Source organism: Micropterus salmoides, unplaced genomic scaffold (genome assembly GCF_014851395.1).
Source record: "Micropterus salmoides isolate LMB-PRFRI ecotype aquatic unplaced genomic scaffold, ASM1485139v1 Ms_hic_scaffold_1067, whole genome shotgun sequence".
NCBI lineage: Eukaryota > Metazoa > Chordata > Actinopteri > Centrarchiformes > Centrarchidae > Micropterus > Micropterus salmoides.
In genome coordinates, this window is record NW_024040116.1 from 1 (window position 1) to 20,540 (window position 20,540).

The following is a 20,540-nucleotide window of genomic DNA, read 5'->3' on the forward strand; positions in this document are numbered from 1 at the left end:
CTGCTTGACCTGTCAAATGATTTCACATGACCGGAATAGAAACTTCAGTCAATACTTTTAAGTGGTCTGTAATGGTCTTGAACTCTTTTACCTGTAGAAGACCACGGCTCCATCGTCACAGATGTACAGAGGCCACACGTTCAGAGTTGACACCTTAGGGTTCCAGTCCAAATCCTGATGGATCTCCAACACAGAAATATCACAAGGAAATGTTCCTCTACCCTGCAGAGAGCAGACAGACAGACAGGTTGTCAGTCTAAGATGGGATAATTCAGAAGATGGGGGACTAAAGCAACACAAGAAAAAAAAAAAACAGTGTCCTATGTGAGGTGCTGCGTCGGACATACCTTTGCAAACTCCAGATTTTCAAGAGGAATATCGCTGATTTCACTAAGCTGGAAACGGTATAAAGAATTTAGTCACAAAAGGCTGATTAATCACCATGAATTGTACTTAGACCATTTGTTGACAAAGCAAACATGTTATAATTTAGCTTTTTTTCCCACGTTAAATTTAACTTCCTTGAATTAATGAATAAAATGTAAAGTTGTTTAAAGTGACAATGACATGTGCATGATTATCTCAGCGCCAAAGTGATCTGCGGACAGCAGTGAAAATAATCAAAGGCAGGAAGGAGACACTGCATCACTCCATTAACAATTTTATTATAGAATATACTGTTATGGTATTATTTTGTGGGTGTTTATTTTCTTGCATTGTAGTAATCAGCGTTGGTTAATCAGGATGGTAACATTGTAATTTTTTTATGCATGAATAAAAACAGACATACCTTCTCCTTGAGTTCTTCCACACTGCTGCTCTCCAGAATCACTTCCTGGAAGGGCCCCAGCTTCATTGTAGCGGGGCTCCATCTCCGGGTCAGAACAGCCAGCTGCGACATGGACTTCATCTTCTCCGGTTCTGAGACACAGACCATGACAGACCAAAGATCAAGCTGAACTCTTAACTGTACTTCATTTCAACTGGAAACAAGGAGAAGTTTTCCTGCACGCTGGTAAGTAGGCTTGATCTGCTGGCATTTGTAGCTTCAAGTCAGGTTTACGAAAAGAATGCCATTATAAATCAAGCGATAATGGGATATTACATTGAGTCTTTACAATAATTTTAACATTGGTTTGTTTTTTTTGTTTTTTAAACTTTATGCTGTAATTTTACACCTTTAGTATTATTAGTCCCAAAGTACAAAAAATAACTTTTATAATTATATAATAACCATTGCAACGTGTTTTAAAGAAACTGCAGAATGAGTGTTACCACTGAGAACTTCCAAGAAAACTTCCCAGTTGGAGGAGATGCTGATGTCTTCTTCATAGACATGGTAATCCAGAAACACCGTGCCCGGGTTCTTCCACGTCTTTTTCCTGAGACGAACCCTGAAAACACACGCACACACAGAGTTTGGTAAACGCCTACACTTTTTTTTTTAAATAAATGTGTAGTTAAGTCTTACCTGTCAATGCTGAGGTCAAGCTTGCACTGCTCTTTCAACTGAGGGAGCAGCTCCTCTTTAGACTGTCTGACAGTCATGCCCTTGGCAAACACTGTGTCCACAAGGAACTTGCAGGGCTGGAAGACAAGGACACATGAATAAATGAATACATTACAGATTACAAAGTTCAGTTACAATCTTCTTATGCATAGTAACCAAAACCGTCTTTTAGTTCTTACCTCTGATTCATTCACTAGTAGCTGATAAACTTTCACTCTGTATTCACCCTTTTTCAGCGCTCTTCCTAGTCGAATCGTTATCTACGGGAAGTAATAAAATGTCCAAGTCAAGCCTGAGTTTAAGTATTGGCTCACTCTAATGAACAGAAAATACTAAAATCTAACAAATCAATTGTAAAATTGTTCCTGACCTTGTTATCATCAGAGAACGATGAGAGTGTTTCACTGAGCCGTACACTCTCAAACTCCTGGTTGTTGGCATACACCCGAAACACCTTGAACTGGGTGGAGGTGACTCCCACATAGGGCTCCAGGTTCTGTTTAAACGCTGCTAATGTTATTCTCTTGTCCACATGAACCACTAAACCTGAAGCAGATCACAAGAAACAACAGTTAATCATTGAGATTTTTATGTCAGACTTTCTGCCCTCTACACTGAACAATATAGTCAATGCAAGTTCAAGTTGTGCAAGAAAACAGCCACGGCGCTTTCCTCCAATAAACTTCAAAAATATAATTTCTTTAAACTGGATCATAAATAGAAGGTTCGTACATTTTTGTGCATCGCACGAGGAGTCATCCTGAGAACAAGGCTCGGCTCTGAAGTACAGGAACTGAGCCTCTGCTTTGTTCTTCCCGTTGTCATCGTATTCGCTGTCTGTTCCAGAGTCTTCTTCAGCAGTGTCCCACGTCTCTTTTTACCCTCATGGGCTTTGGAGCGACGACTACTTGTGATGCTGTGCGAGTCCAAGCCGTTGGCCAGCTGTATGGGCCCGCTGTCTGCGTTGCACAGTGTGTCACTACTGTGGCTGGAGCTCAGGATGTCGCTGTCTACTGAACTGGTGCTGCGGTCATTGTTCACCTCAGAGTCCGAGCGCTCCTCACAGACAAAGTGGTTCTCAGGGTCAGAGGAGGCACCACTGCCGGCCGCGGACCTGTTCCGGTTCTCTAACTCTCTATTGTCTGCAGCCACACAGAGTGAAGAGTTTGAGTCAGCCTCTTGAGTCGGGGATTCGATATGTTCAAAGTCGCTGGTGTCGGAGCTTTTCTGGCTGTCGCTGGTGCCGGAGTCCTGCTGGTGCTGCTGCAGAGACAGATTCTTTAACTTTTCGGTGCTCTCCTCAAGGATAGCTTCTACAGATTTCCGGTTACCCTTTGACCCCTCAAAGGGCACGTCGGAGTCACTGTTTACTTTTTGGCAAACAGTTCTGTTGGCCAAAGTACCGGGAGACTGCTCAGGCAGTAAGACCATGAGGCGGATCGTATTCCCGTGACGATCCAACAGTTTCCACAATAGTGAGTCAGTGAAAGCAACCTGATGATCCGTCGACTCAGAGCTCTCTACAAAAACCTGTTGAACAACAAAACAGGCAAAATTCAAACTTACTAGGGTTTAAAAGAAGATTGTTGGAATTTTTTTAAAAACATACAATGGAAACACATGAAAGCACAGAAATGGGGATGAAAAGAAAATATAGGAACCTTGTTGCTCCTGAAGAACCCCTCAGCTTTCAGCGTCTTGTTTGAAACGTACAGGAGCCGGAGGTCATTATAGCAGCGCTCCAGGACCACACGCATGGTTTCTGCAGATAGCCCTGTAGCCTGGGAACAAATCCATACATAAGGCTTAGGTCTCCAAGACTGAGCTCACACTCTCACAGGTACTGTGCACAATTTTGTTTATTGTTTTTTCTGTGTTGCTGATGCTTAAAGAGGTCATATCATGCTTCTCAGCTTTTCCCCCTTTCCTTTATTGTGTTATATATCTAAAGTGAATTACCATGTCCCACAGAAAACACTGCTCTGACCTGTCTGAAAACAGTTCGATTGTGGTCCAGACTTTACTTCCGTAACCTAGTTGCATCACTTTGTAACACCTAGGGATGGGGATCGAGACCCGGTTCCAAAAAGGTCCCAGTTCCAAAATTTTGTCAAATCTGATTTAATTTTAAACGCAATGGATAAGAAAATCGTCAGGCTGCAGTCTCTGTCGGCTCCCACACACAGCGGCAGCAGAGCGCCGTCGCGGTGGAATATGGTGAGGGTTAAGTTAGCTCCAAATTACTGTAACGTTAGTTGCCGACAGCTACGTTCGTTACTGTAAGTACGTGCAATAAAAGACAATACTTTATCAATACACCTGTCTGTAAGGTAACGTTAAACATGTAGAAATGGTTAATTTGATCATCTCTGTCCTCAGTATCTCATCCTGTATATTTTATACAAGCACAGCTAATACTAGCTTGGCACTAGCCAAATGTTAAAAACAAGCTAAATAGACAGCTGTCTGTCTGGAGCAAAGACTGGTCTGTAGTCTTAAAAACTCAGCTGCTGGCTGAGACACCAGCCACTCCTCCTTCTATCTGGTAACGTTACCTGCAGCCAGCGAGAGAGGTGGCGGGACTGATACAGACTGATGTTATTCTTTCTAAACGTCACTCACTAATTGTGATGTCAGATAAAGTTATTGAGTTACTTTGCTGTTGTAAACATTAATGTTGCTGCTCTAGAAAAAACATTTAGCTGTATTTAAAATATTAAATTAAAAACAACCAGGCAGCTAACATGTACACTTCAATATATGTTTATTTATCACAAGTGATATATAACATTATCATTGAATATTTTCCTCACACAGTGCAGGCCTACCTCATGCCCGTTGGGTCTGATCTTACCAAATAACAATCACTAAATAATAGTAAAGTATCGATAAAGAATCGGATCGTTAAGCAGTCTTAATAAGGATATCAATATCAATAAAAATTAACGATCCCAATCCCTAGTAAGTCATAATGCTCCCCTAGCAGCTAGTGTGGCTTGCCCTCAAAGACACTGGTGGAGAAACACACTGAGCTGCACACAGTGACAAGACGTCTGCCCTCTGCCTCCCCTCACTCCACACTCTCCCTTTCAAACACTAGCTACCCTCCAGGCAGTTGATGGGCATAAAGTTGTTACTATGAGACAGTGCACAGTTAAAACGTTACGTATGAAAGATACTTTTGTAACCAATTAATAACGTACCACTCTTAAACTCTTGCTACAGTCTAGGTTGCAAAGCTGGTTTGGGAACATGTACAGCTGAACTTGTCAGGACCTGCCCTACTCTGCTTCTGATTGGCTAGTAATCCTTAACCAAGTGCTGCACATGTGCAACTCCCCAAAAAAGATCTTGTAGAAGTGAGATGCATCCCTCCATAGCTAAAATGGAGCGTTCAACACACCGGGTTAAAAGAGGTGCCGCAGCAATGTGCAGTATGACAAAAATATGGTGTTTTTGGAAAATTAAACTATTTGAACCTGTTCTGGTACAACCCCTAAATAAAATAGTGAACCTAAAAATTAGCATAACATGACCACTTTAACATAAAAATAAAAAGTAGAGGAAGAGACAATACAAGGAACAAAGTGAGGAGAGTAGGAAACCTGTGCAATGAGCTGTTTGAATTCAGTGATCGTCTGGTTCAAGTACGCTCGAATGCTGATTGGAGACGCGATGATCTCACTCTTCAGATCCACAACATGAACCTTCACCATCACCTCTGTAGAACATCAGATACACACCCACACAGACACAAAGCAATTACTTTGCTTGGTATCCTGACAATCTATACATCTACATCCATCATTGGTGTACTTTCCATTTGCTGTGAACCATAAGAGGGTTATCCCACTTTAAGACATTCCTAACTGAACAGTTTGAACAGCAGCAGGCTACTAACTGACCTCCAGGTTTATAAGGTTGGAACACTTGCTCTGGTCTGCGGGTCTCGAGCAGCAAGTCGAACATATAAGAGGACTTGACTCCTCCCAACAGCAGGCCCATCGGTGTGTCCTCCTCACCTTCGTAGGAGCGCTCCAGGTACTCGTGGAACTCATCGTACTTTACCAAGCGGCAGCAGTCCAGAGAGACCACTCCCTCCAGCTCCATCAGCTAAAGTGGAGAACACATAAAAAGGACCACAAACGTAAATGCAAGCTCAATGTTGATAAATGTTCACAAACGCAACATTACATTATTGTGCAGTACAGTGGTTGGACTCGATAACCTTCATTGAGGTCTCCTTCGTAGTGCATTTAAAGATACTCCAACATTCGAGACTCAAAGGTTAGCTGCTGAAACTTATTGCGCTGAATAGCTGTGGTGTTGGAAAATCAGATGGTGAAGCCACAATAAACCAACAGACCTTGTAGGCCATCTCTGTTGCTTCTCTGAGAGTTTTGTCCTTGTGTACTTCCAGCTTGCTCTCCATCATCATCTTTACAGGGTGCATGCAGAAAAGCTTTATCTGAAGGTGAAAAGCAAGAGAGCAATGATAGTAAAACTCGTTTTAAAAGAGAGGCAAAGCATCATCTGATCCTCATTCAGAATACATCTTGAACTGATCCAAAGGACCAAGGTACTTTGCAAGTGTTGCGCTCAATCTCTCTTTGTCGCTTCTCCTGCTCTTCAGATTCCTTCTCCTTCTGAACCAAAGTCTTTATGTGCTCCGGGAAGTCTTCTGCAGCTAAGTACTCTGTAGACAGGACAAACAGGCACACATTAAAACTGCATGCTAATTCTAGGACCAGCAGTCAAGGCAACCCTAGTAAGATTATGATTAAAATATAACAACTGTTGGAGCGTCTCTATAATTTTGCCATTACCCATAGCAGATTTTACTGAATTGATTTCTTACTTGCATTCCTTGAGGGATCTTTCAATCTATAAATCAGCATATATGCATTTGTAGAGCTGTAGGTAAACAAAAAAGATGTCTTGTTAATATACAGAGAAGACACTGTTCTGTCAGCCCTAAAAGAAGCTGCCATTTCCTTCAAAGGGAACATGAAAGAACAATGGAAAAATAATAAACAAGAACCTTCTTGACTTTGCTTTTAAACACAGATAAACAAACAGGTGCAGTTCATCATTATTGCATTCCCTAAGCCAATGCACTGTAAGCATGTGATGTGTGTTGACATACTGAGTGTTGAGACAGACATGAGAAACAACTGACCTCGCAAAGGCACTAGAATAATAGCCTCTGCTCCCTGAGGACCCTCCGTACGTCTTCCTGATATCATCTTGGGTGATCTGCCCACCGGAAATGCACAGAAACATAATGACAATGATTCAACAGATACTTGTTAAAGATAAGTAGAGTGTTAAAATTACACAATTTGCTTAGTTTAGTAAGAGCACAAACTGATGACTAGCACTCATATAATCTGGTGACTTCTTCCGCCCGAGATTTAGGTGCTGTACAAGGACAAAACAGGTTCCTCAAGGGCTGAGGCTGACCTTGCTGACGTGTTGATCGTTGAAACTGTACCACTGGCCATCACTGAAGGATTTGATGCAGGCGTAGTAGTGGCCACCTGCAGCACTCCCAGAATGGACCATGACGGAGAAAAGCTCAAAGGTCAGCAAACTCTGAGAATAGACAGGGGGAAACTCTTATTGCTCAGATAAAAGCAACAACCAAGCTGTATTTAATTGGTGCACAACCTACAGGGTAACTGATGTCGACACTGGGGGCGTCTACTAATGACACTGCAGATGCAATGGCAAAATATAAGCATGAAAGACAGACATCTCATGTAACAAGAGTAGGGAAGTAAAGCATCTTATCATATTTCGAGTGGTCAAGATCAAGCGGGAAGCTTCCGGTCAGAAACCTGAGGCGAACATGGAAGGTCTTTAAACAGCCAGCAGGGGGTGACTCTTCTGGTTGCAAAAAGAAGTCCTGTTCCATTAGAAATAATGGTAAAATGTTGCTACTTTTCAGCTGATTTAAAATGAGTTTATGTTCTCAGTCGCTCGTTTCATGTCTTCTTCAATATAACATGATATTCATTTAGTAAATTATGGAAAAATAGAAAAGGATAACAGACCATAAAGCAGAGTATGCTTCAGGGCGGGATTATCTGTGATTGACAAGTCGTTACCATGGCGACCTGTCAATCAAGCTAGAGTGACTCGTACCCACGGCACCGTTGAAAAGGCTTATTAGGAGTTGGCTGTTCACTTCCTCTGGTGAGTACATTTAGTTTAAGCCTGTTTGCTAGACAAAATTGTCAGCCCTGTTAAAATGACAGTTAATGTGAATTACAGATGCACCTAGCTAAGCAAGCTAGCTAGCTCCACAAATGGCCGTTAGCTCCACCATCTCATCCAAATATTGTCACGTCCGGTGCCGCTGGTTGCAAAAACTAAACAAGGCGGCGCCCTATCGGTCAAACTCGAGGCTTCAAAACGGCAGTCCAGAAACCAACAGGTGATGTCACGATGACTACGTCCACTTCTTTTACACAAACTATGGTCAAGATTATTACCTTTGGCTTCAACACCCTCTCTGTGCTGCTGGTGCTGTCCAAGCAGATGCCCTCGTCCACACAATCATCGGTGGAAAAATCGTTGCTCATCTGATCACTGTGACAACTGCCTTCATTCTCTGCTCCACTGTCAGTGCAGCTCTCTGTCTGAGGAGACTTCTAGAGAGGAGACCATTTCAAAATCAATCACAGAGAGGGTTTAAAAAAGACAGAAGTCAACCAGAAGTTACATGACACAAATACCTTGAGTTGCTAAAAAACTGCAAGTAGTTTTTGTTCCTTGAGAAGATCAACAGAAAAAATCTAAAACAAAAGACACATCGGGTGCTGCCTTCATGGCCTAAAAGGTTTGTGGATTTGCCCTTGTGTTGTCTATATTAGTGAACAAAGAAGAAAAATCGTTCACTCACTAGTACTCTGGGGAACACAGTAGCGGAATTACCGTTTTAAACATCAACACCCGATGGATTATCTTAAGGTTACGATTGAAAATGATACTGCCTTCATCTGAGCATTATGATCAAAATGTTACATGATAGGGGTGGGGGACATGAAAGTAGAGTGTGTGACACATTTTCCTTTTTCCATTCATAGCCTATAGTCACATCAAGATATTAATGGTTAATAAGAAGACCTAATAATCTAATAAACCAGACATTGTGATGAAGTAGGTACTGCCAGCTGCTCTCACCTCATCTTCCACATCAATGAATGGACTCATGTCAAGCTCCTCTGGGAAAGTCATGCGGTCATTAAGCTTGATGCGATGCATAGTGGTGTAGTCAAAATCAAACCGCTTCAGCTGTAGTGTCAGCAGGTAGGGAAAGTGCAGAAATCTCAGCCCCTGTGTAGAGAAACATTTTTCGATGAATCAGGCAGGTCAACAGCAAAGCACTGCCTTGACATAACATTTGCAGTGTGCTCACCTTCCGGGCGTCACATTTCTTTTTGCAGCGCTCACAGAAGTACTGGTTGGGTCCATCCAGAGTTTCTGGTTGGATAAAAGCCTGCAAAGCCTCTTCCTGTGGAAGAGGACGATAGAATACTAAATGATAATAAACTGTATTAAAAAGTACAAGTTTTTATAATGTGTTGCTGTCAATGTGTTAAATGTTTAAATGAATGAAATGTGAAGAGAAACACACCACACTGCCATATGCCTGGCTGGCTCCGAAGGGTCTGATCACAAGAGGGATGTCCAGGTAAGTATCGATCCTCCAGCTCTCATAGCCACACTCCAGACAACGGACGTAATCCTTCAGCTTCCCCTGGTACAACTGGTTGATCAGGTCAGCCTGAGGATGTGGAGGCATGACAGTCAGGCCTCCTCAGCCATGTTAACTTGTAACAATATGGTGTTTGTTTTGGGCAACAAGATTTTCTTTCCCTGCTACATTATCTTATGCTACATTATCTTATTTAAGGAGCTACCACTGAACAATTCTTGTGGTGTGACAAAACCTGCCATCCAAAACGGTCAAAAACAGATGGTCAAAACGTTGCTATTCTTAGATTCTTACCACTAGTGCGGCAAAACATTCAAAGTTTGGTCTAATGAAAGGAAATGCCATGTTGTTACCAAAATCAAAAGGGATTATCCTTTGTACTGTGGCCATTTTAGGACATCTCAGACGCAGTTCACTAGGCTCAGCTCTATGATGTCAGATTTACTGTAGCTCAACTTTCATTGGTCCAAGTTGTATTCCGTCAGGCCCAGGTGTATGAACTACAGCTAACATGCTAAATTGCCTGCAGTTAGCATGTTGACATGTTGATTATGTTAACAAGGGGCTGTGTCAGACAACTTTCCAAACATTATGCCTACTTACACACAGCTTTTGACCAGGTAAAGCATTATTTAAACTTCCCTCTCGAGCTGTCTTTTTCCCCCAATCTTAACCCATCAGTCACTTTTCGTGTAGTGTAGTACACCATGACTGCCATGATCGAGAGAGTGTTCAACAATGTATGTCATTATCCCCATTTATACAATTCATCGCATCTAGCTTCTCAGTGTGCTAATCAGGCAGTGAAAACAGTTGTTTAATGTCAAATGTTTTCACAGCCTCAGGACCATCAGTAAACAAAATGCACGCATATCCAAATTCTACAGTGGAGCTTGAAAGAAAGCTAAATCTTCACATGTCATCTGGAGTTGAATAAAAACAGTGATTATTCATAGTTCTCCTATTACCAGTTTACTTTAAAATGCTACTTTCACTGTAGAAACAATATAATCCACTACAGTAGCATTCATTATTGTTTTTATTGTGGCTCCATCACATGTATTCATTTTGTTCTAACCAGGAGCTCATGTGTACAGACCGCATGGCTGCACATACGCACACTGGATTACGTGTTTGCAGTTTATAACTCACTCCTGAGATAAGAAACAGCTAACCCTGAGGCTTACTGGCCCATTTCACTTTTCTCACAGTAGGTCTTTTGTTTCCATTGTGGGGGGAGCCGTCAAGACTGGTGGCTGAATTTTTGTTGTTAAAAGTCTCGAAAAAAATCATGCTTTCTCCTACCTGCTCCGTCTGCTTCCACTTTTGCTCCAGGGCATCAAACATGACCCTGCACAGCTCCTGGACGTCATGCTGCTGCCAAGCTAAAAAAAAAAAAAAAAAAAAAAAAAAAAACGGACAAAAGGTGTAAGTGTACAGATGCAGAGGCACATGGTATCTCCTTTCACAAACACGCAGACAAGCCATGTGAGTCTAATCACAGGAGAGTACAAATGCTCACCCTCACTGCTGTCCCAGCCAAAGCTCCGCGTCACATCAGTGGTCTCAATTGCCCGTTTCTTGCTAGTCTGCAGCAGAACAAACAGCCTTTGCAGCTGGTAGGGGATACTGGTGACTGGCTCCTCCTCAGACTCCTCAAACTCCCAGCTGAAGTTGGACAGAAGGTATAAAAGAATTTTAAAAGTTTATTAACAAGTAAAACTTGACAAAAGACTTCTACGAACGCAGTTCTTACTTGTAAAGAGCATTCCTGAACTCCGGGGTCATGAACAGCGTCTGTAGAAGACTGTTCAAATAGCAGGTCATGGCTTGGTTGACTAGGCCCACATAACCTACAGCGGGGGCAAGGTTCAAGAAATAAGAGGTCAGTTGGGGTTATATAAAAAAAAAAAAGAGACGCATGTCATGCATTCAACAGGAGACAAAAGCTCACCCGTCTCAGATTTGTTAAGGATGGATGAGTAGGAGTAAGATGGACTGCTGTAGTCACCACTGCAGCCTGCAGTGCCGTCTCTTGGTAGTGGCCCAATAAACCGCTCCTGGGAACTGTCATCCAGTCCACTGCTATCTGCTGTTCCTGACTCATCCTGCGCACATAAACATAAATAGAGGAAGCTTTTAATAAAATACGTTTAGTTTCCAAAAGCAAAACCAATGTAGTCCCCTCACCGATGCCATCTGGGGCTGCTCTCCATCTTTGTCTGTAAGGTGGAGGAAATTCCTCTTACCACCAGGCTCAAACCCAGAATCTGAGAGGGACATCTCACTGCTGTGGTCCAGCGGTGCCTGGAGGGACGCAGAGTAATAACAAAAATCACGAAAGAAAACTACTATCCCTGCAAAAAACAGAAAAACAACAGCTGCAACAAATCCATCAAAACAAGTTTTCTACAGGCTACAAACTGGATGAACTCACGAGAAGACTTAGATTCCCACTGAACTCATTTCCAGCAAATACTCTGTATTGCCGCGTACGAGGAAAGTAGCTTGAAGCCAACATGTGAACAATGCTCCGTAGCAGGAGACTTTCTGTCTTTCTCCTGGACAAGCTGAGGACAAGCAAGCAAAGTGCTGCAGTGCAATAGCTTAATCCACTGACCTACTCAGTGAGATAACAACAGACACAGCACCTGGGCTTTGGCAGGATTAGCCTGTGCTCATTTAAGAAAAGGGAGTAGTATATACACAAACATAGACACAAAATCATAGTCAACAGTGAGTGAGCACATTAAGGACGCATTCATTCTATAGTTTTCTGTGCTAAATATGGGAGTGCTCTTTCTTAGCAACACTGTTCTTAAACACGTTTTCTTTGTAGCAGAGAACAATGGTAGGAAAGACAAACTTCTGAACATTGATAACGTGAAAAAAGAAAAACCAGCTGGCACTGTCTGAATTTCTAACATATCTCTGCCACCATCAGCTTTGCTGAGGTCATGATATGTGACACTGCCCTTCCAATGTGGTGAAGTGAAAGGGGCTATGTGTCCTAACATAAATTTCTTATAAATAGCGAACAAGTGAATAGCAACTGCAAACAGGGCTGGGAGCCATTATTACAAATGCATTTTTTGACCAACTGAGGACAATAGAAAAACCTAGAAACTCAACACTGGCATTTCAATTTCATTTCTTTTAAAACTGTTATTGCACACTTTAGCAAACAAATGCCTATATATCCATTTAGCATCCACTTAAGAGTTTTGTTTCTGGCCACCGGACAGATGACAAAGACGTCCACTGAACGCGATTCAAATCATTAGTTGAGAAGCCCCCCCGAGTCAACCAGCATTTTTTCAGTTGAATCAGCCAAGCAAGATTAAGACAACTACATTTGTTTGAACACATAAGTCAAACAGGAGGAAAAAAAGCTCCTACTGATTGCAAACCACATATTTTCAACACAATCAAGCTAAGAAACACCCTTTTGCATGTCATCCCTCCTCCCAACTTGTTATGTGCTACCTTAGCATCATCCTGAAATGCAGCTCTTACCTACACTTAAACTTTTGATTTGGCAGTGTATCACAAAACTTCAGCACATAACCCAGCTGAGAGCCATAATTATGCTAATGTTGTTTCCTGTTATGCTGTGTAGATTTATTTTGAAAACCATAATCACATGTTGGCAGAAACAAAAGTGGCTGTCTAGATTAATAAATTTCCTAACCATGTCTGGCGTATTTCCCCAGGCCAGGTCAAACGTGCCATTCACGTATCTCGCTTTATGGGCAACATCTTCATAAAGTTTGGAGAGGGTGGTGGAAGCAGGCAGGTTGAGGGTCAGCCTCTCATTGACTGTCTTTGCACTGGTGGTGTCCTGAATTATACACAGCACCCTGGGCTCCTCAGCTGCATTTTGGATCTGAAAATCAACAGGAAAAAACACGACTTTCATTCTGGATTTTGTGTTATAAAGCACCATGTACTGTGAAAATCTATGCTTTACAGTAAATGATTAGAACATTTGTAAGGCTGTGCAATGTCATGAGAAACATGGCAGTACACAGAAGAAAAATACCATCTCATATAATGCCTCAGTACTGACATGACTAACTTGTCACAAGTAAAGTAAAATTTTGACAAAATTACAGCTTGATATCGAACATATATTTGTGGTACCAACAGAAATGTGTAGAGAAAATATCAAAAACTAGAATAGAATGTCTGGCCAGCTTAATGTTCAATCATTATTTGATCAGCGTGTCTGATTTAAATGAAAATGTTGTCAATTATAAAAAAGTTCAGAAAAACGTTTCAAACGATACCAGGCCCCAATAAAGAGATTATTGTTAATTATTAAACTGTATGTATTCACTATCAATACAAAGGGGCAGGAGTTCTCTAGCAAATGTTCTCTCTTTTCGAAATGGTAGGAATCACAGCAAGCAGTTTTTATGGCCCTAACAGTTTGCACAGATTTCATAACTTTCAGCGTTGGCAGATTGCCGTGCTGTTCACTCTACACAACTTGCCGTCTTGTGACGGGAGTCTTGAAGTCATTGTGGCATTCACACAACGTGACTGATCGGCGACAAGGGGTCACACACTACACGAGCTGACACCGACTGCCACCCGGCGCAGGTCTCCCAACATTTTGTCAAGAAAACACGCAGGAAAAGTGGCGCAGGAAAAGTGGCGCAGGAAATGGCGCGAAACTACACACTAACAGCAGTTGTATATCATAATAAATATAGCAATTTAAAGACAACTAAGATGGGTGAAAGAATAGATTAGCACACACAGTCAGCAGGGATTGTCTGTCCTACAGAGAGAGCTGGAAGTGAGTAAAAAGAGGTTTGCAGTGAAAAAGTAGCTGCCTGTTCTGACAGCTGCCTGCTGTCATTGGCTGGATGTGCATTTCGATTCGGCCGACTCCTCAAGATATTTGCCATGCTAGATATCTGGCTGGAGTCAGCGATGCGTCAGGGAGCCGTTTTGATGAGTCATTGCGAAGTTCACACATAACGACCGGCAGCACCGATCGATTGCTGATTTGGCCCCAGTAACAGCCAGACTGTGAAATAGGCTTAAGACAGACAAATTATCAAAGTTACACAAATATCAGGTTTGTATTGTTGATATGTTAGTCATTTTCAAGGAACAGAGCACTCAGTGTTGCAGACAATATTTGCAGATGCAACATGCTTCTTTGTGTGTCAAAGACCAAGAATTGCCTTCTGATGTACAATGCATGATGTGTTCATTACATTGTATGTGTACTGACTCATCCTTAGTTTCAGATCTTTAACCCATTGAGCAAAATGTTTTTAAAAAGGTACTAAAAAATTTTTAGTTAAAGGAAGGTTTCTTAAAATTGAAAATTTCATGATGAAATGTGTTTTATATTGTTTTAAATTAGAAAAACGTAATAGAAAATGGACAGCAAATGAGTTCTTAAGAATGCCAAATTGATCATTTTTAATGGGACCTACAGAAGGACATGTAAAAAAAAAAGTGTATGACATGTTTCTCGCATCTCAATTACTGGAATTATGTAACCAAAATTGAAATTTAAAAATTTTTTCTTCCAGGTCTCGCTTCTGTGGCCGCACCACTGGACTACAGAAAAGCGCCCCTCTCCCCAAGCTATCAGACTTTTAAACTAAAATTCATCCTCAGCACTTCTCCACTGAATATGGTTTATTTCTGTTTACCATTTTATGATTACTTTTGATATTACTGTGTATTGTCTGGTACGTAGCAGAAGGGAGTTACACTCAATTTCAATTCATAACTTGTTGTGATGTGACAAATAAACCTTCTATGGTCTAAAGCACTGCTTTCTGGCAGTCAGGAAGAATTAAAGAGAACATTACCAGTTCTCTGACTTACTGACACACGAGCAACAAACCTTCCTACACATGACTGGGCAAGGCCCGTTGGTTATGATTATAGAAACAGAAAAACATGGACAGGTTGTCCCATTTCTCTCTGTCCAAAATATGTTGCTAAACAGGCCATGCAATTGCTGACACGTGCTTCATTTTACTGTATGATTCACAGCTTAAATTGAGGAGTCACTTCATCATTTGAACACTCCCCATAGTTTGTTTTCAGATTGGTCTGGTAGTTCCTGTAACTGTTCGAGCCTATAACAGGCTCAAATGATTTGCTGAACTGAAACTAAAAGCTAATGTCAAAAATGAAAGTAGCAAGAAAAACTAACTCAACAAGCGCTAATGCCTGTCAAATTATATATAAAGGTAATATACAACTGTAATAATTAAATCAATTGATAAGCTATTAAAAAGTAGAGCAGAGGGTTAAATGAAATTACATTAAATTCTGGTCTGATTCTTAACTGTGTGTACTTCCATTTGATCAGATACTCCCTGATTTAAGTAATAATTCTTACTACTATAGTATTGTATCAACATTAAATACAAAAGCTCTTGTTTGTGAAATGGTCTCCTACTGAAGATGTCCCGATAGTATGTCCAGTGTGATGGTAATCACGTTGCTGTGTCATGCATCTATTTAACACCATGCTTTAAAATGAGCACCGCACACACACATTCACACACGTATGGCAAGGCTACCTGAGAAATCCTCTTCATCTCATCAAAAATACTCTGTCTGCAACTCCAAAACACACCCTAATAATAAAACGGAGATAGTGAAGAACAATTTAAAACAACAAGAAAAACACCTACCACTGTTTGGCTAGCAAATCAACTTCTTGGCTGTTAATCACAGGAATATACTGAAGTGATTACAGTTTTTGCAATCGCTTTGTGATCTTGGCAAAATGTGACTGACAGATCCTATAAAGAAGCTTCAGCTGACAACACACAAGTGTATTATGAGATTAAAGGTTATTTTTACCGTGGATATAATCACAAGGTGCTGACATCACACCACAGGTACTGCAAAGCACAGCATTTCTTTACAGATGTAACTGATTCTAAATTGCACAAAAATAATGACAGGCTATAATGTTGTGAAATGTCAGTATCCATGAACCCCTATTAATAAGGGTTAGGGTTAGGGGGTTAGGGGGTTAGGGTTGGAGTCAAGTCAAGATGCACCTTAAAATCAAATATAGGTTGTTCTTGTTATGATAAAGCAAAAATATGAATATTACTTCAAAACCATTCTAATATCTACTTTTTTCAAAACAAATAAACTCCAAGTTCATTTTATTCTTTTTAAATCGTGTTGCTGGTCTCACAGCTGACTGTTGAAATGTCTTTAAAAGACAGCAAACTGAACACTGGGATGCACTATGAAAATTTAACAATCAGAAAAACTTGCATACCCCAATATGAAAGATTTAGATACATAAAATGATCCAACGCAGAGCTGGGAACTAAATGATCCTACCAACCATTCTCTATCTTAACTTTTATTTACCAGTAAAATGTGATTTAAGTGCTAAAAGTCTGGAAGTCTAAGAAATTCCTGTTTTGCTGCCAAATTGAAAATCAAATAATACAAGCCTATATCCTCCTCAAAAGCTCAAGTCATCCTTCTTGTTTAAAATAAAGGCTTGTCCAGTAGGGTTTTATTACATTGGTTAATAACCCATGAATAAGTTGTGTAGCTAATGGCTTCACTATTACTATGAAACATATTGAAAATTAACAAGTGTGCAGTGCTGCATCACCAAATCCAATTTTCCCACCAACCCCAATATCAACGAGTGACGTCCTATGCTTGATGTATGTCTGTAGCTGACGTCAATGCAGCCAAAGGGCTTTGAAAAAAACAATTAAATATAGGGTCTGCAAATAACATGTAGTAACCATATAGATATAAACTATTTAAGTACAAAATAACACATGAACATCACTGCCATGCCAATAATGCCCACTAAGACGTTTATGTTGAAATCACACTGTTAACCTGAGCAAACATGTCAACAACACAATTAACATCTGGTGACCATCAATAGGGTTGACAGATGCTAGAGCCGATTCAATTCCTACTTGTGTGGCAAATACGACAACATAGTCGTATTGTAGATTAATGGATTATTGTTTTAGGCAGCGTATTGCAGGTGAACCGCTTTAACCAAGACAAACATAGCACGACAAACAAGCAAAGGCGAAGTAACTTAACGATATCATCATGACAAACGAGTTCGTAAAGGATTTGTCAATATGAAGGGCAAATGTTTTTATTCTAACATTAGGGGCACCAAAATAACTAAGATTAACGCTAACGTTTTGTTAAATACACACCTGCATCTATCTGAGGTAAGTCAGATAGATCAATCCGCTAACATTAGCGTTAGCTAGCAAATTTGACTAGCTAACGCTAACGTTACAGTAAAGCTACAAGTTACAGTCAAAACAATCTGCAAACGCGGGCAAGAAGGAATCAAAGTACACTGCATATTTATAAAACTAGCATTATCGGTAAACGTTATTTAACACTGACAGTCATGTCCATTGATGTAGCCATCTGCATTTGGTTTAGCAACTTCATAAACATCTAGATTGACTAGAGTTGTTCCACTAACCAGACCTAAAAGGCTAACGACATTAGCCAACGTTAGCCAAATTACACTAGCTAATGTTACTTGCAAGTTAGCTAATAAATATTGACATATCGTCTTGTTTGGGGCATAACATAATGTCAACCACAACATTTGAAGAGCTCTGGTTTCTGTTGACCAGAGAGCCAAATTCAAAGGCAAAATAAGTTAATGATAATTATGCTAAAGCTTTCGCTAACCAACAGAAACTCACTTTGTCTGAGATGCAGCGAAACTAGCCGCTAACTGATTAGCTTGAACGTAAGTTAGCCAGCCATGTCATGATAGGCCATCCAAGTCATGTTTAGCTAACTGTTAGCAGCTGAGAGTTAGCCTGTAAATGATACACCAAGATCGCAAACTCCCAAAGTGGTGCCAAAGTTTTGCCATTATTAATGAGCATGGTCTACAAGGGTGACAGCTAATGCCCAGAAGGTGATTTTCCAACCAGGACTGGTCCGTGATAAGCTCACCTCTTTGGGTAGGAACTGGTTCTCTTCGCTAGGCACCATTTCCATTTGTGCGACAGTTTAGACAAGCGTCTATCCGGACAAGGGTGTCAGCGAAAAAACTTCGCAGCGGTAAACACAAACATGGTGTGTGTCCTGTTTGTTGTAAGTTTGGATGCTTGGAGAACAAAATTAAACTTGCCAAAAACTTGTAGGCGTTTCAAAGTGATCGCAACACTTTCGGTTACACTACCCAAGCACGAAGTGTCCTGCTATAAATGGAGAAAAATGGCCGGTGTTTTACTCCGCGAGACTTCACTCAGGGAGCTTTGGCGTCACATTCCATCCAGACAAGCGTGCGTGATGTGTGCGGACAGGATGACGTAGGTGCGTGTCTGCGCTTTAAAAGGACAGAGATGACAGAAACGCACAAAAAAACACGGCAGTAATGGTTTTAGCTTGTGCGACAGAGAGTGGTTCGGGGCTGTGGGTCAGTTTGGCAATCCATTCAAATTTAACAATGCACTGTTTTCAATCAGATCACAACAATATTGACAAATTAAACTGAGTACACAAAGTGCACAAACTCAAATTAATTTCTCTTTCTCTTTCTATTGAACTGATTCACTACTGTTTTACATGTTTGTAAACCAGGAGCAGTAGGTCACAATGAGTGGCTGTCGCTCAAGAGTAAGTGTAATGGCACGCTAAAGAAACTCGACTTTTACCCTAGACTGTTCAATTTAGGGTACAGGTTGATGCACTGCACAGTCATTTTTGTATAATATTGGACATTTTTAAACTGCTGCACACCTCATACTGCATGGTGCAGCATAAATTCAGATCAAACAGTCAGAAATGCATATTTCACCTCACAGCAAGGAGGGTCGAGGTTTGATAACATGATTCCATGTTCATGTGTTTGTTCAGGTTTATTTTTAGTGATCCGGGTTTCCTCCAACATTCCAAAGACAAGTTAGGCGGATTGACTCCGGATTCTAGATTGCCGATATAGTATAGTTTTCGTGTAAGAGTCTTATTTGAGTGTATGCGCTGCAGTGGATGTGGTGTGGTTTGGTTGAGAAGGGGCACTGCACCAAAATAGAGCACTACATGTATCCAGAGAGTGATTTGTTATAACAGAATAAGCAAACAAGCATTTCCTCATTGTTTGTTGTCACCTTACACATAGACTTGTATTCCAGCTGAAGTAGATAAGCATCTTCTCTAGTAGACATTCATTGGGCTGGGATTATGAGAAAGGGATACAGAGGTCATGGAGTGTACCAGAATGCATATTTATCCTCCATGTTATCATCATCAGTAAATTCATTTGCAGATAGTTCTGGCTGGAAAGGTGTGTTGGAGTATACAGATTCACTGTGTGCTGAAATGGGAATATGAACAGGCTTTTCATCTATTATAGGTACCAAAATATACCAGTAAGTCCCTCACAATTAATTTTCTATTGCAAAAAGAAACACTGATATGATGGTTCCATAAATCCATTTATGTACAGTGCAGTGAAAATTTATTTTCTTGCGATAATGTTTTAGTATGAAATGATTTATGTACAGTTTTACCCAAGAGGTAGTATTACAGAAAAAAAATATGTTTAGAAAATAGAGAGCAAATGGCTTCATCGTGCTGCTCAGGCCTCACAGTCAGCTTGTATAACTAAATGTTTTAACGTCACTTACCATTCAGAAGTATACATGCTGCCTTTTTAGTCAATTAGTCTAAAAACAGTGTGTGAGTGCAACATACAACAAAGGGTATCTTGCTTCTCTTACGCCCATGTACACTACTCCCAAAATTAAATTTCAAACTTTTTTCATTGGGCTCTATTCCTTCAGTGTCCAAGTGAGGCAACCAACAGAACAACCAACAGGCAAACACTTCCTTTCACTTCCATGCTACCGTTCACTACACCCACATCTGCTTAAATCAAGCTGTTCAGTGGTCAGCAGTAGAGTGGTAAACTGGGGAACTCCCTGGTGTTTATGTATGAAACTGTATTAATGTAAACTATGTTGATTTGACAAAATCAAATAGTTTGAGCTTTGGGACTTTGCATAAAGTGAACATGAAGTTGCCTGATAGCTCTTATAAAAGGGAAATCACATAATTTCACCTGAATATCTTTTGATTTCAGTTTCTACTGTGTGTATTAAAGCTAATTAATAACCTTCTACATTTATTTATCTCAACTGTATGTTTGTCTATATGTAGCACCTTATCTCCAAAACAAATTCCTCATAAGTGTAAAAAGTACTAGGCAATAAAGCTTTTCTGATTCTGATTCTGAATTACTAATTATAATGACAAAGTTGATAAAATACATTTCATAATACA

At 40.6% G+C, this 20,540-nt stretch overlaps 1 protein-coding gene across 1 annotated transcript; it reads right to left on the reverse strand.

The window, feature by feature from the left end:
• Positions 1-53: 53 nt before the first annotated feature.
• LOC119896792 (ubiquitin carboxyl-terminal hydrolase 47-like) lies at positions 54-18,254 on the reverse strand. Its single transcript, XM_038710217.1, is given in 28 exon segments — positions 54-222; positions 348-395; positions 791-921; positions 1,276-1,394; positions 1,472-1,587; positions 1,690-1,770; positions 1,881-2,056; positions 2,243-2,389; positions 2,392-3,040; positions 3,172-3,291; positions 5,116-5,231; positions 5,416-5,623; positions 5,877-5,978; positions 6,094-6,206; positions 6,369-6,424; positions 6,690-6,766; positions 6,974-7,105; positions 8,008-8,166; positions 8,699-8,851; positions 8,934-9,029; positions 9,153-9,302; positions 10,539-10,618; positions 10,756-10,901; positions 10,990-11,086; positions 11,188-11,341; positions 11,424-11,540; positions 12,925-13,119; positions 18,210-18,254. Coding segments are annotated over 28 exon segments (3,918 nt in total). The 3' UTR covers positions 54-87.
• Positions 18,255-20,540: the final 2,286 nt, after the last annotated feature.